At 39.4% G+C, this 14,450-nt stretch overlaps 1 protein-coding gene across 3 annotated transcripts in view; it reads left to right on the forward strand.

Annotated features, from left to right (window-relative positions):
• Positions 1–14,450, forward strand: part of LOC131234418 (uncharacterized) — a 41,673-nt gene that overhangs the window by 25,982 nt on the left and 1,241 nt on the right. For 2 of the 3 annotated variants that reach the window (XM_058231272.1, XM_058231273.1), the window contains exon 3: positions 3,224–3,386. In XM_058231272.1, coding sequence (XP_058087255.1) covers positions 3,224–3,386 — 163 coding nt within the window. Of the gene's footprint in view, positions 1–2,996; positions 3,137–3,223; positions 3,387–14,450 lie in introns of all 3 variants that reach the window. The other variant, XM_058231275.1, reaches the window with a different exon arrangement.

Consider the following 14,450-nt stretch of genomic DNA (forward strand, 5'->3'; position numbering starts at 1 on the left):
AACCTCGCATACCTGCCCTATGGTGGACTTCCAACAACTGTATATTATGGGAAACACCGTGGTCGATACCCATGCACTAGACACTAGTAATTGACCTCACATACCCACCCTGCAATGGGCTTTCACCCGACATGCCAACAGCGGACTTCATTCGTGCTTCTCCTCGCCGGCGAGTCAGACCGGTCCCTGTTTGCACCTCAGCCCTTAAGCAGGTTGGACCCACCTCTTCTCAACCCGACCTCGTCAATGGGAGTCAAATCCATGACCCATGTATCCACTCGGCCTGACAGTGAGGCAACCCTAGCTAGCATAGGGGTTTAGGGACTTTCAACCCAAGGGGCACATCATCCCCTACTAATTCCACACTTCCAGTGTCCCGTTCATTTTCAAGGATAACCCAAGTCATCATCATAGATGTACATTCCATCGTCAAGATCCAACTCATGTTATATGGCACGACTGTGGTATTTCGATCATCATGTATGTCATGATTATATATGAATTCAAGCAATCATGATAAGGCATACATTTAAGTGCATGTGGTATGCATATAACGCCATAAATTTAGGGTCTGCTTAACCTTTAAGCCAAAAATGACATACAATCATCATATGCCACTATCAACTATATCAATCCATAGTCATGTGACTAAACTGAAGAAGACACATCTTACACATGAACAAATGTATTGAAGTACAGTTGCACATACCATTAATTCCATGGTTCATGAGTATGATCAACATCAACATGGTTAAGTAGATGAATTTAGTATGCTAGGGAGTGGAACAACATTAATCAAGTATCAAATCACATGATTCTATTAACCATAATCACTAACATCACTAATATCATATATAACTATCATAATCACAAGCATTAATTCTAATAAGAGTTACACCATATCCTTCGCAAGATAAATATTCCATTAGCGGCTTTGGCCCGACATGATTTTCTTCTATTAAAACCACATGGTTATACCCTAACTGGGCCTTATGGTTAATGAGTGGTGGTGACGCAAAATACATGCACCAAGTGGTTATGAGATGAAAGGTATAATTATAACATATAGTAAATGAGCCATAGGATGGATGGTGCTGGTGAAACTCATATAATGTAGTAGACTTCACCTTCACGTGGGTTGTTAGTAGATTGGATTTACAAATAATTATTGTAGTAGTTTTACAATGGTTTAGAATGCATAGGTAAACCTCATAAGATACAGTGAGTCCCGAGTTGAATGACTTGGTATATAATATACACATAAGAGTTAGTCACGGTTGAATAAGGCGGGTTTGTCTTATATAATGTAGTGGATCCTACTTCCAAGTGGTATTGTGAGTAGATGGGTCCACACAAAAATATTACGGTGACTCCCAATAAATAGATAATATAGGTATCTCACATAAATTAAGGTGGTATAAGGAAGAACAGTTCAGATGTACAAGGCACACGACAGTGGGCTCCATGATCGAACTCTTTGGTTGGCAAAACAATTGAATAGTGCGAATAAAATATGTACATTGAGTGGGTTCACAAGTGTTCGAAAGTTATACGTTCAATTAACACTACTTCATATCATCTAACTTATTTAGAAATTGGATCTAGGTCATTTTGGAATCATGTTCTAGGATTAGCTAGCCTCATGAATAAATGGTGAAATATGCAATGCTTACATCAAGGTAGGGTCCATAATCAATCTAAAAGGCGTCCTAAGTTCATATACAGAAGAGGTTACACCATCAGCATAGTCCACGAGTCTGAGTAATCACACAAGTCTTATATGCTTACATGGTCTCATGGCCACTTCATTATTAGAAGTCCATATGGTTGAGTGGCCACACAAATGTCACTCTACTTACCATAATAAAGGATTTAAGGTCACATGGTTACTTATTTTTTACTATATTACAACTCATACATCTATGGGCAACCACTTTATTAAGCTCCCACATGGGCAGGTTGTCGATGTCATAATTTCACTTGGTTGAGTGGACATACAATTAGTATCATGGTCTAGTGACCGTATCTCAAAGTATCCAAGACACAATCACAAGCATACCCACTATACTAGATTACACTATGTTACACTAGCTCTTAAACTATGATCGCCTTATACTTTATACGGAGAATGACTTAGATTTGGTGTCACATAATCAAGAGGCCAAGAACTAGCTTCCATCACATCAGATATAGTTTAGTGGTCCCCGCATCTGTCTCAGTTATGAGAATAATGTAAGGGTTGTATTTATGTCGCATGACACCAAATTGAAGGCCACTCCATTAGCCGGGGTTGTGGCTGGGGGTGTAGCCTGTGTATTTCTTGTTTCTTTCGTTTTCTGCTTTTGCTGTCGTTTTTCCTGTCTTTCTTTTCCTTTTTTGCTTTTCCCTTCTTTTTTCGCTTTTAGTTTCGTTGTTGTTTCTGGGTGATTTTTTCTGCCCTTGCTAATAAATTATCTCATCTTCAAAAAAAGAAGAAGTATGGGCAGGTTACATAATGATAAAGCATCCGGTTGACATTATTTATCATAGGCCTGATTTAAAATCAAGGGGGAGTTAGGGAAGAGAGAGTTGGCCGTGTTATATCTTATATTTATCACACCTTTAGAAAACAACTAACTGCTATTCACTTTTTATTCCCCCTTTTGCATTGAGAGGAGACTGGCATACTTGTTTTCACACCAGCTGCTGAATTTTGTAACTTCGATTTCTGCTTTATTTGTTCGACTGGTCATCTCTTTCAATTCTTGAGTACATCAATTATAAGCCATCGGCTTTAATTTTTGTTATGGACTTATGGAATGCCGCACGCATATCATTTATGTATGTTTGTGCACATGTATCGACCATATATCAACCATTTGAATTTGCCTTCAGATTGTAATTGGTTTCTCTATACTATGGACTTCTGTAATGCCGCAGATATATCATTTGTGTATGCATGCACACATGGTTTTTTCTTATTTATTATTATTATTATTATTATTTGATGACGTCAGGGTGTCCTTGCCCCATTTTGAGGTGAGACTATTCCCTGCAAATGCACGCAAACCACATGCATCGGGTAATCCTGGGGAGAGGAATCGAACTCACGTTTGTGGGGAGCACACCCATGATGCTTACCGTTCGCCCAAACCCCGTGCGTGTTGGTTTTTTCTTTTTTTAATATATGTCAACCATGTGAATTTTCCTTCACATTGTAATTGGTTTCTCTATACCCTTACAGGTGTTGAAGAAGGCATGTAGGCTCTATGCAGCAAGCTGGGTACGCGACATTGGTCCTGATCTTCGACCAAATGATTACAAGAAGGATGAAGGGAGTGAAGATAAACCTGTTGACACAAATGCAACAAACGACAAAAAGGAACCATCAACATTGGAAGATCTTGGTTTGCAACTCTACTTTTGTTGTTTCTGATGAAGTTCTTAACTTGCCATTTATTCTTGGAAGCTCCTTTGTTTCTGAATCCTTTTCTGCCATTGTGGGTATTTTACTCGAAAAAGGGACTTGGGGAGATTGGTGGAGGATTCAGTTAATGTGATATGACCGCCATGGCAGCGACAACTTCTTTTCCAAGTAGCTGAAGATTGATTTTTCTCTCACAAATCTTTCTTTGAAGATCTTTCCTTTATCGATCCCTCCCCTCTCCCTCCACATCCTCTTAGAAAGGAAACATTTTGGTGGACAGCATTGGTGAATGGATTTCTTACATAGAATGCCAACAAAAGTTTATGTGATAAAGCTGGAAGAGTTGGTGGATCATCTGTTCATCTACCAACATGGCAGGGGGTACATGTAGGGCTGACCTAACCTGGGATCAGGTTGGCTTGGGTTGGGTTATCAAGGTTCTCAGGTCGGGTTAGGGTTGGAAAACTCCAATCTGATTTGAAATTGGGCTGAGTTTAGGTTGAGCAAATTTGGATTGGGTTAGCTCAGGTTGGGAATGATCACATGTATTTGGATAGAGTTGGGTCAGGTTGGGTTGGGTCATTCTAGGGTTGAGTATAGAGGAATTTAGATTGGGTTTGGGTTGGGCACCACAGGTTGGAATTTGGTCTGGTTCAGGTTTTGAGTTGGGTCCTCTTCAGGTCAGGTTGGGTTCGGGTTGACCCTCAATCCGATCCGACCTGCTTGAGTTGTACCCCTGGGTTGGGTGGAGGCTATGATGCTTAGACACAGATACTTAGTGTGAAAATTGATTATTCCAAAGGTTATTTTGCCAGGAGTTGGGTGGAGGCTATGTTGCTTAGACACAGATACTTATATGGAGAAACATATGGGACTATGGTCATGATTCTCCATTCTCAAATCTAGACCTGAATACAGATGTGGATATAGTTTTCTATATTCATAGCATACTCATTAATTCTGTCATTTTTACTTTAAAACATTTGGCTTACTCTCTTGACTTCCAGTTTCATCAAATAAAGTATTAGTTACATTTGGTTAGTCTTTCTAGCGTCTACAATGAGAATTTTTACACTAACATACAATGAGACTTCTTACAATGTTCTTTATATATTATGATTAGAATAAAGGAATCGTCTTTGATTTGAGGAAAAAAAACCCTAATAGTACATATTGTAGAAGCATCTGATGACTATCAGCTCTCATTATCAGTATTGTGCAGTGAGTCAGTGACCTCCACGTACTTACAAGGTGAGAGGGAGAATCCTTAGGAAGTTTACCTCCTATAGAATTCAGGAAAAGAAACCTCATTTGGGGCGTTAATTGATAGAGACCAATTAATTATGCCTATTTTGATTCTAATTGATAGAATCAAAATAGATCTTCAAAAGAAGCATGAGATTTATTTGAAACTACCCATGAAGAAACAGGCATAGTAAAGCGCTCAAAGCTGCAGCTCTTGACAGTCCAATTTGAAAATATAAAAATGGACGAACATGAGACATTCATAGAGTTTTACACAAAATTGAACGATATATGTAACTCCATGTGGGGACTTGGAGAGAGGGTTCCTGTATGTAAAATTTGTAAGAAAATCTTGAGATCCCTACCGGAACGCTTTATTTCCAAAGTTACCCCATTGAAGAGTGTAGAAATATTGATGATATGAAAGTAGAGGAACTAGTGGGTTCTCTACAAACCTTTGAGCTACACTTTAAAACTCCAACAAAATCCAAACACCATGTCCTCAAGACTTCCAAAAGCTAAGTTGAATCTGAGGAGGAAAGTGAAGAGGATATTGGAGATGAGGAGGTGGCCCTTTTGGCCAAGGGGTTGAAAAAATTCTTCAATAAGAACTGTAGAAGAACATACAACAGCAAGGGGAAATGATCGGACCATAAGTGCCAAATAGGCAAACCATTCGGAAAGTCCAAAGAGCCCCAGTGCTACAATTGTAGAAAGTATGGCCATCTATCTACTGAATGTCCCACAAAGAAATCAAAAGGAAAGGCTATGACAGCCACATGGGACGATACCGAAGACTTCGAATCAGAAACTAGTCTGAAAGTGATGGGGACCAAAAGTCATTAAAAATCCTAATGGCCTCCACCACTACAGTCACCCCGGATCTAAGGGATAATGAGGAGATAGATGAGCAACCAACTGAAAAAGCCTCCTCAGATGAAGAAAAAGAAGAACAAGAAAGTGATAGCATCCAAGTGGCTTATGACCAGCTCTATACTCATAGCAAAAACGTTTTATGAAAGCTTGGGCAAGCCAACAATGAGAACAAACAGCTACAAACAAACTTGGATGAAGCATTGGCTGTAAATACACAATTGGCTGATAGCCTACAAGAATACTATGTTGAGAATGCCAAGCTTGAAAGGGAAGCTGCTGATAATGGCTTTGAGATTGAAAAATTAATAAAAAAGATTGAACATCTAGAATCAGAAAATGGAAAACTGAAATTAGAAAAATGAGAAACTAAAAATTGAAAATGAAAAACTGAATCTAGATGTAGGGAAATCCAATCACTTAGTAGAACTTAGTTGTTAGTTCTCCCAAAGTGATGAAAAACTAGAAAGACTCTTAGGCCCGGGTAGAAACTTTAGGGATAAGAGAGGCTTAGGCTAGGAAACTGGTAAATCAAGCTCTTCTCCAACACTTACTATGACTAAGAGATTTGTTGCATTAAGAAGCAACATATGAGCTACTCTTGTCTGCCATTTATGTGGAGATATGGGGCACTATAAGTTGGAATGTCTAGTACTTTGATGCAGGACAATTAAACACTTGCTCTAAAAGCTCAAATTGTTAGAGCACGGCGAATTAATCCCTTTATCTCATAGCCCAGGCCCCACATTTCATGGGTTAGGACCTCGGCCGAACCCCCCTCGTGGGCCCCAAATCACATGGGTACTGCCTCACATGGGCCACCCACCCCGAGTGTGTCCCCGCATCCCACAGGCTACCCCACTCGAGCCCGGTGTGAAATGCGCATTAATCACCCTCGGTGAGGAGTCTCGAACACGAGACCTCCCCCATGGGCCCCGCCCACCCCGAGTGTGCCCCTGCATCCCACAGGCGACCCCACTCGAGCCTGATGTGAAAATGCCCCTACATTATACTAAGACAACCTTACTCCACTTCCAGGTTGAGCAATATAGGTAAATTCAAATCAACCGGAAAAATAATGCAGAAACAAAAGAGTCCTCCAAAGAAGATACTAAATGAGAGGAGGAAATATCCCACTCCTCTTAAAATGACACAAAGAATGGAGGAGTTGCTAAAGCAAGTAGCTCAATTGAATCAGAAGACCAAAGAATTGGTGAATCAAGGAAATATGGATCAGTTGCTTGAAAAATCCAAAGCACCCATGGATGACCACCCTAAAGGAGAAAATGAAACATCATCTCCAAAAAGGATGGTCACCAAATGGGTAGTGAAAAATAAGAACAACTGCCTTGTGATTCATACCGCACTTAAAGCGGGCAGTAGTTTTAAATAGTATCTTGATAGCAGTTGCTCCAGACATATGATTGGGGAGCGGTCCCATTTTTGTGATTACACTGAATTTGATGGCGGGGCAGTTACATTTGGAGATGGGAGCACCGCCAAGATAGTTGGACGAGGGACGATAGTTGGGCCTGGATTGCCCAAGAATGAAGATGTTCTTTGTGTTGAGGGACTGAAACACAATCTTCTAAGTATTACCCAAACTTGTGACAAAGAACACTTAATCTCGTTCTCCAAAGTCGTGCAAGATCTCGGACCGCATAGGTAAATTTATTATGAAAGGTCTTTGCACAAGTAACAACTGCTATGTAATTGAAAGTAATGGAGAAGGTGTCTCATCCCCAAGATGTATTATGGCCTGGGATAATGAGTCTGAATTGTGGCGCCAAAGACTTTGCCATGTTCACTACCTCAAATCAACTCAGAAATCTGGTAAGGGGATTTCCTGAGACTAGAAGAAAGGAAAAATTGTGTGCAGTGATTGTCAACCACCGTAGTAACTTAAAAAACCCCTGGATTTATTGCACATAGATATAGTAGGTCCCATCAGAGTTGAGAGCCATGAAAGCAAGGGATATTCCTTTTGGTAAGTAATAAATGATCACTCTAGATTTACTTGAGTCGCAATTCTTCAGGAGAAATTTGATGCACTTGAAGTATTCAAGAAACAATCAATATGATTGTTGATGACCAACCACATGACTACAAAGGTCTTACTATTGATGTGGAGGATGATGTGAAACCATGCACTATAGGTAAACCTGATAAAAAAAATTTCGTTCCTCAACTTAGAGTCTCAACCGTCGGGTGACACTCTAGTTATTAAGGATTATTCCCTCAATCAAATTATTAGAACTACAGATTTTGGGCTATGATATCCGTTTGACACATCTACCATCATTGCCGGGTATTCAGATGCCAATTGAGCTGGTAATATTGATCACCGCAAATCAACCAACGGTGGTTGTTTTTATTGTTGGTAATTGTCTTGTATCTTGGTATAGCAAGAAGCAAAACTTAATATCAGTCTACTTCCGAGGCCAAATACATTGCAGCCGGTAGTTGTTGCGCACAACTTCTTTGGATGAAGCCAATGTTGTTGGATTATGGCATCGAACAATCAACAATGACACTATTTTGTGATAACACAAGTGCCATTAACATTTCTAAAAATCCAGTCCAACATTAAAGAACATAAGTACATTGATATCCGACACCACTTTATATGTGAGCTTGTAGAGGAAAATATAATTGCGTTGGATCATGTGCCTACCAAGTAACAACTTGCGATATATTGAAAAAACCGCTGGATGCCAATAGATTTGGAGATCTCCAAAAATCTATTGGAGTATGTGCTGTCTAATCTTGTTTATTGCTCACTTGCTTTAACTAATATATTCGAGGATTTGGCCTCATTATTCTTTTTGACTATTTGTGTAGTTATTTTTTTGTTGTAAATTTTGATTGGATGTACAAATACTAATTTATTGGTAAATATATGTGTACATCTTAGAGGATAGGTTGGTGCAAGCTGAACTGGTAAATTTTTATTTTGAAGATTGCCTCGATGGCATCGAACAGATCTTCGATGGCATCGAAAACCCATCATACCTCGCTGACCTAACTGGACACTTTTTGATGGCATCAAAGGTGTTTCGATGACATCGAAGATCCTTCGATGGCATCGAAGTATCGGGGGCTATATATAGTGCGTGAGCGGGATTGTTTTTCATTTTTCATCTCTCCTCCCGCCTCCGCGCGTCCGATCGTCTTCCAACTGATGCAGGACCGATGCATGAGCTGAGTAACATGTGAGATCAAATAGCAGAATTAAGATATTTAATAAAAAAAACACTAACATCGCTAAAATCATCACAAATATCATGAAAAAAAAAACCATGCATTATCCTAGCCTAAGCTACCAACATCGTAACTCAAGATCATTAAAATAAAAAGAAACTATGATCTAATGGATGTACGGACATCCAATTAACATAGGATATAGTCTATTTCAAAATAGGAAACCTAATACAACCTAAGGTGAAAATTAGGGTTTTGGTAATTTGGGAAAGTAGGAAATTTAGGAAATTTAGGTTTAGGGTTAGGGTTTCGGGGATGGAAGAAAGGGGTTTTGATATAATAATGGTGGGAAACTAAAAGGGGCAAGTGGGTTTCACACGTGTGGCCGTACGGTCACACATGTGGTGTGAGAGGATGGGTTTAGGTTGGTTAGGGTTTGAATTGGGGATGGGTATGGAAAAGTTGGGTTTGGGAGAAGACACAGATTTGAGATAGGAGAATTAAGAATCTGAAGAAAATACCTGGATGGGGAAGAAAAGAGAAGATGGTGTGGGGATAGATGGAGACCTCGCACCTCCGTTGATGAAGATTAGCCTCGCACCAATCTTCCTTCCAAATCGCATGGAAGTATCTTCAAATCACATGAAGATAGGAAAAGAAAGCAAGAGTTTATTATTATTATTATTATTATTTTAATCATGAAATTCCATGAGGGAGGTCACACGCCCTTCTCTTTTTTTAGATCTAAGAGGTTTCAAAAATTACAAAAATCCCCGTCTTGTGAACTTAAACGAAAATAACCATAGTATAAATAAAATCAACTAAAACACTCAAAATGTGTCCAAATATAAAATAATCAAAAACTAAATCCTAAAATGTGATAAAGTCTATAACTGATGTGGACGATCAATGATCGATGGTCCAATCATGTGATTCATGTGATCCAATGGCCCGATCGTCGCGTCCCTCCGATCCAACGGTCTGGATCACTCCATAAAGTAGCCCATGTGCATCTTCCCAGTGTGGGGTCTTCCAGATGCTCGCACATGCACATGGGGTCTTTAGCACGATCACGGGTAGAAATTAGCGTAGCCCGCTTCCTCCTCTGATATGTACGTAAGGGTGTACGTGACGTGATGTCCCCATCACCAACCCTCCTTGGAGTCCAGTGGCTGGTTTTCCATTCAATTTTCTTCCATTTTCATTTGTGTAAGGAATCCTATTTGCATATTCTACTCTCACTTTCCCTAAATAGGATTTTCGGTCTAGGTTATTTGGGTCAATTTAGGTTTTTTCTTGTTCGTGTGCATTCCTTAGTTGGTGTTCTTGGTAAATCGTGTTCATTTTGAGAGTGCACTATGGTAAAAGACAAAGGCAAAGCCATTGCACGAGGAAAGTCCTTCAGGGCAACGAAAACAAAGTTGTGCGATGATAATCTTATCTCTGCCATTTCCCCTCCTCCAAAAGGCTTATATAATATATTTAGGGGGAAGGAAATGATTTTTTAACGTATTGTTGATCGCACATGCATATAGCCCCATGGGATTGAGCCCTTATTAGACACCATTGGTTGGGATAACATACTCAATCTTGGCGATGCGCCTCAATATGAACAAGTATATTAATTTCTGGCATATTGCCACTCTACCATTCTCGAACCACCATCCATAGACATCACTATAGGGAAAATCACCACCCGAATCACCCCTGTGACGATTGCTCGACTTATTGGGGTACCAGTATCCTCTATCGGTATAATTGAACATGATTTGAATTCTCTAGGAGTCTGGGGTGAGGTCACCAGATTCTTGTGCAATGGCATGACGATTTCTAGGCGTAAGGGAAACCGTTTGCACTCTATGCATTTAGAATCAAAATTCAAATTTCTTTATGATATTTTCAGTACAAATGTGTATCCCTGTGAAGCCAATGGGATTGACATCACTCCAATGGGTAGGGCTAGCTCCATCTACATCAACTACATTTATATCATCGTACACATCTTATTCCATATATTCTTCTTGGCGTAGGGCACTATCACATCTCTTTGTCGATTGTTTATTTGTATACTCCATCTCCCTTCGGATTTCTGGAGTAATTTTGTTACATGCTTTTGCATTTGACTATAGTAAATGTGTAAGGTGTCGCGTGTGCCGGGCAATGCCATCGGAACTGATGTAGGACATGAAAATTAACTATGATATGCAAGATCTCAGGCTTTAGATCAAACTAATTCAGAAACAGTCACATAAAATTTCCACATCCCACACAAAAGTTCAAACATTCAAGCAAGGGGAATCTGTACGGGTCCAGGCCTACACATGTTAGGGTTGGATCAATAAAAATTATGAGCCAAACGATACTCAAAGGGAAGTAAACTCATCCACACATGCACAACAATTTGTCCCTAATCCAAGGGATTCACTAGTTTCAGTTTAGAGAACCCTAGGGTAAGAAAAAGGACAAACAAATTGAAAATAATGTAATCTAGGCTTGGGTTATGGACAATAGGTATGAGAGGGATGAAATAAGTAGGAAATATGAACCTCGCGACAGTCCATGCGTACGGACAGCGAGCCAGGACTGACGCACGTGTGCAGGGGCCTGGCCGCACGTGCGAGGGGGCGTCGAACTTCGAAAGCGCCTCCTTGGCCTTGGTTGGCCAGGGGAGGGCTTCAAAACCCCGAAGTTTTGTGTTGATCGGATGCCCGGTCTGTGCGTGGTGCTTCGCCAAAGTTTTAGTCCTCCCGTAGGGCCAGATTCTGAAAATCGGCTGTAGGGAGAAGAACTGCTGCAAAAGCTGACGGATTTGAAGTGAGGATGGTTGTAGAAGGTGAGAAGAATGAGTGATAGAAGATGGGGGTGGATCGGGATAGATGTGGCTTCGCACCACGGTAGTTAGCCCTTTAATGAAGGGAGGGCTTCACACCCAATTGGATTTCCACAACTCAAGAACTCAGAGGAGTAGGAAAACGCATGATTTTTTTTTTTTTTTTTTGTTGTTGTTAATATTCAATAATTCAAAAGACTACAAGGGGTTCCTATTTATAATAAAACCCTATACCCTGAAACTCGCGCCATGTGCGCAACCTATTACTTGGCGATGAAGTAATAAAAAATAACGACTAATCAAAGCAATCTAAATCATAATTGATACTCTTAATAACAATAATAAGTAAAACCTAAAATACTAGCTTAATCAGAATAGTGGGCCACGATCATGAGAACCCATGGTGAGCTTTACATGACTATCGGGTCCACGCTAACAAACCAAAACGCAGCCCTTTAACTAAGAGACCCTTCCTGGACGTCGTCATCGATCTAGATCGATGGTAGGGCCTTCCTCCTCCTTGCGTACGTGCGTAGGCGGGGCATGCATGTGCGTGAGATGTCCCCATCAAGAACCCACATTACTCACATACTATGCGAGTCTTATCTATAGCACTATGATAGTGCCCATACTTCAACCCGGGTAATTTGACTTAGGTTTTAAAGAGGAAGATTGGGAAGAAGACATGGTGTGGTATATGTGTGTGTGTGTGTGTGTGTGTGTGTGTGTGTGTGTGTGTTGATTCTTCTTGTTATAACTTGTAAGTTGTAAACTCGTAAAAGCTAAAAACTATAGTAAAGAGTCAAGACTAAAGAGATGGGAGAAGGAGAGAGAGAGAGAGTGAGAGATAAAGAGGGAGAGAGAGAAAGAGGGAATAGAGATAGAGAGAGGGGGAAAGAGAGAGTTACACTTACACACTTACACTAGTAGTAGTAGAAAGGGAGAGTGAAAAGAAAAGGAGAAAGGGAGTTAGAGTTCCGCTTGTAGTAGGAGATGAGAGAGAGAGAGAGAGAGAGAGAGAGAGAGAGAGAGAGAGAGTTACACAATTACACAGTCTAAAATTCGGAAATATATTCTTGTCTTGACTCTTGAATGTTGTAGACTTGTAGTAGAATGTTGATTCTTGCCTTTTTTGAACTCTTGCTTGATTCTTGAAATTTGAATATTGACTTGTAGCTTGTAAAATGTAAAAATAAAAAAATATCTTGCTTGACTCTTGTTCTTGATTTAAATGTACAGAGAGAGAAAGGAAGAGATATAGATTTCAAATTTCAATAGAAATGATCAAATGAATGTATAGATTGTAGAGAATGAGAATGAATGAATGTAGAATTGTAGATTAAAGAAATGAGAATGGATGAATGTAGATCGTAGATTGTGGAAATGAGAATCTAGATGTAGAACTAGAAAGTGAAATGAATGAGAATATGAGATAGATGTAGAATTAGAAAACGAAATGAGAGAATGAATCTAGTTCTAGAAACTTAAAATTTAAAACTAGAAAATAAAACAAGAGAATGGAAGTATGTAACTAATAAGAGAATGTAGAAAATGAAATGAATGAAAGAATGTAAATTACTAAATTGTACTAATAACTAATAGTAATTAGTAAGAAATGAAATGAGAGAATGTAAATTACTAAATTGTACTAATAAGTAATAACTAATAGTAATTAGTAAGAGAATGTAGAAAATGAAATGAATGAAATGAGAAAATGAATAAAATGAAATGAGAGAATGTAGAACTGTGTAATGTGAGACTTGGAAATTGATGTCTTCTTGCTTCTTCTATCTTGAATATTGATTCTTGATTGAAACATGAAAGAAGTTGGAACTTGGGCCTTGGAGACTTGGAACTTGAGAGTTGAAATATAGAGAATGTAAGAGAGAATGAGAGATTTGAAAGTATGAGAGTAGAGGAGAGTTTAAATGAATGAAACTTGCATATAGAGGGGACTTGAAGGCCTTTTATAGGCAAAAAGTCCAGATTTCACAATAAATAAATAATAAATAATCCCAACAGTCAGATTTTTGGCCGTTAGGTGAATATGTGATCACATATTCTTGTATATGAAATATATGCCATCACATATGCCATGACCGCATATGTGATCAATGCAAAAATATGTGCATTTGCGATTGCATATTTGTATATGTGACCACTCATAACAACACTGCTCACCACTTTTATACTTAGAAACAAGGTACTCATATGCAATTAACGCACTAACCAAGATTTGCCTCCCCGGGACAAAAGCGCTTTGATTGTCTGAGATGACACTGCCAATGATCTTCTGCAAACGAGTCACTAGAATCTTTGTCAAGATTTTGTAGGGTCCGCCAATAAGACTGATCGGCTGAAAATCCTTTAGCGACTCCGCACCTGAAACTTTGGGAATGATAGCAATGAAGGAAACACCAAGATCATACGAACTTCATAACATCTTGTTTAATGTCCTCCCAAAAGATTTTGGAAAAAAATACATTGGAAAACCATCCAGGCCCGGCGCTTTGTCACTCCCCAATGAGTCAACAGCCACCTTCACTTCCTCTTCTGAAAATGGAGCCTCAAGCGAAGTAGACTCTTCAACCTAAAACTGGTTGAAAGAAAGTACAATGCCTGTAGTTAGTAGCGTAAAATTGAATATGATATCTGGGAGAGATTCCTGTGTTAGTTTTGCAACATTTAGGAAATGATAGTGACACTTCAATTATACACATGGCATAGTTGTGAGGCGTCTGCTATGCAGACTGTCCAAACTGCTGATCCAACTGTGGCTGTAGCATAACCGATGTATTGTGCCGAGAAGGTCAGTCGTTTTTTCTCCCTTTGAATTTGGACCACTTGCTATTTACTTTTAAACATCAATTTGGTAACCAGTAATTGGTGGTTAGG

This window comes from Magnolia sinica, chromosome 19 (genome assembly GCF_029962835.1).
Source record: "Magnolia sinica isolate HGM2019 chromosome 19, MsV1, whole genome shotgun sequence".
In the NCBI taxonomy this organism is placed as follows: domain Eukaryota; kingdom Viridiplantae; phylum Streptophyta; class Magnoliopsida; order Magnoliales; family Magnoliaceae; genus Magnolia; species Magnolia sinica.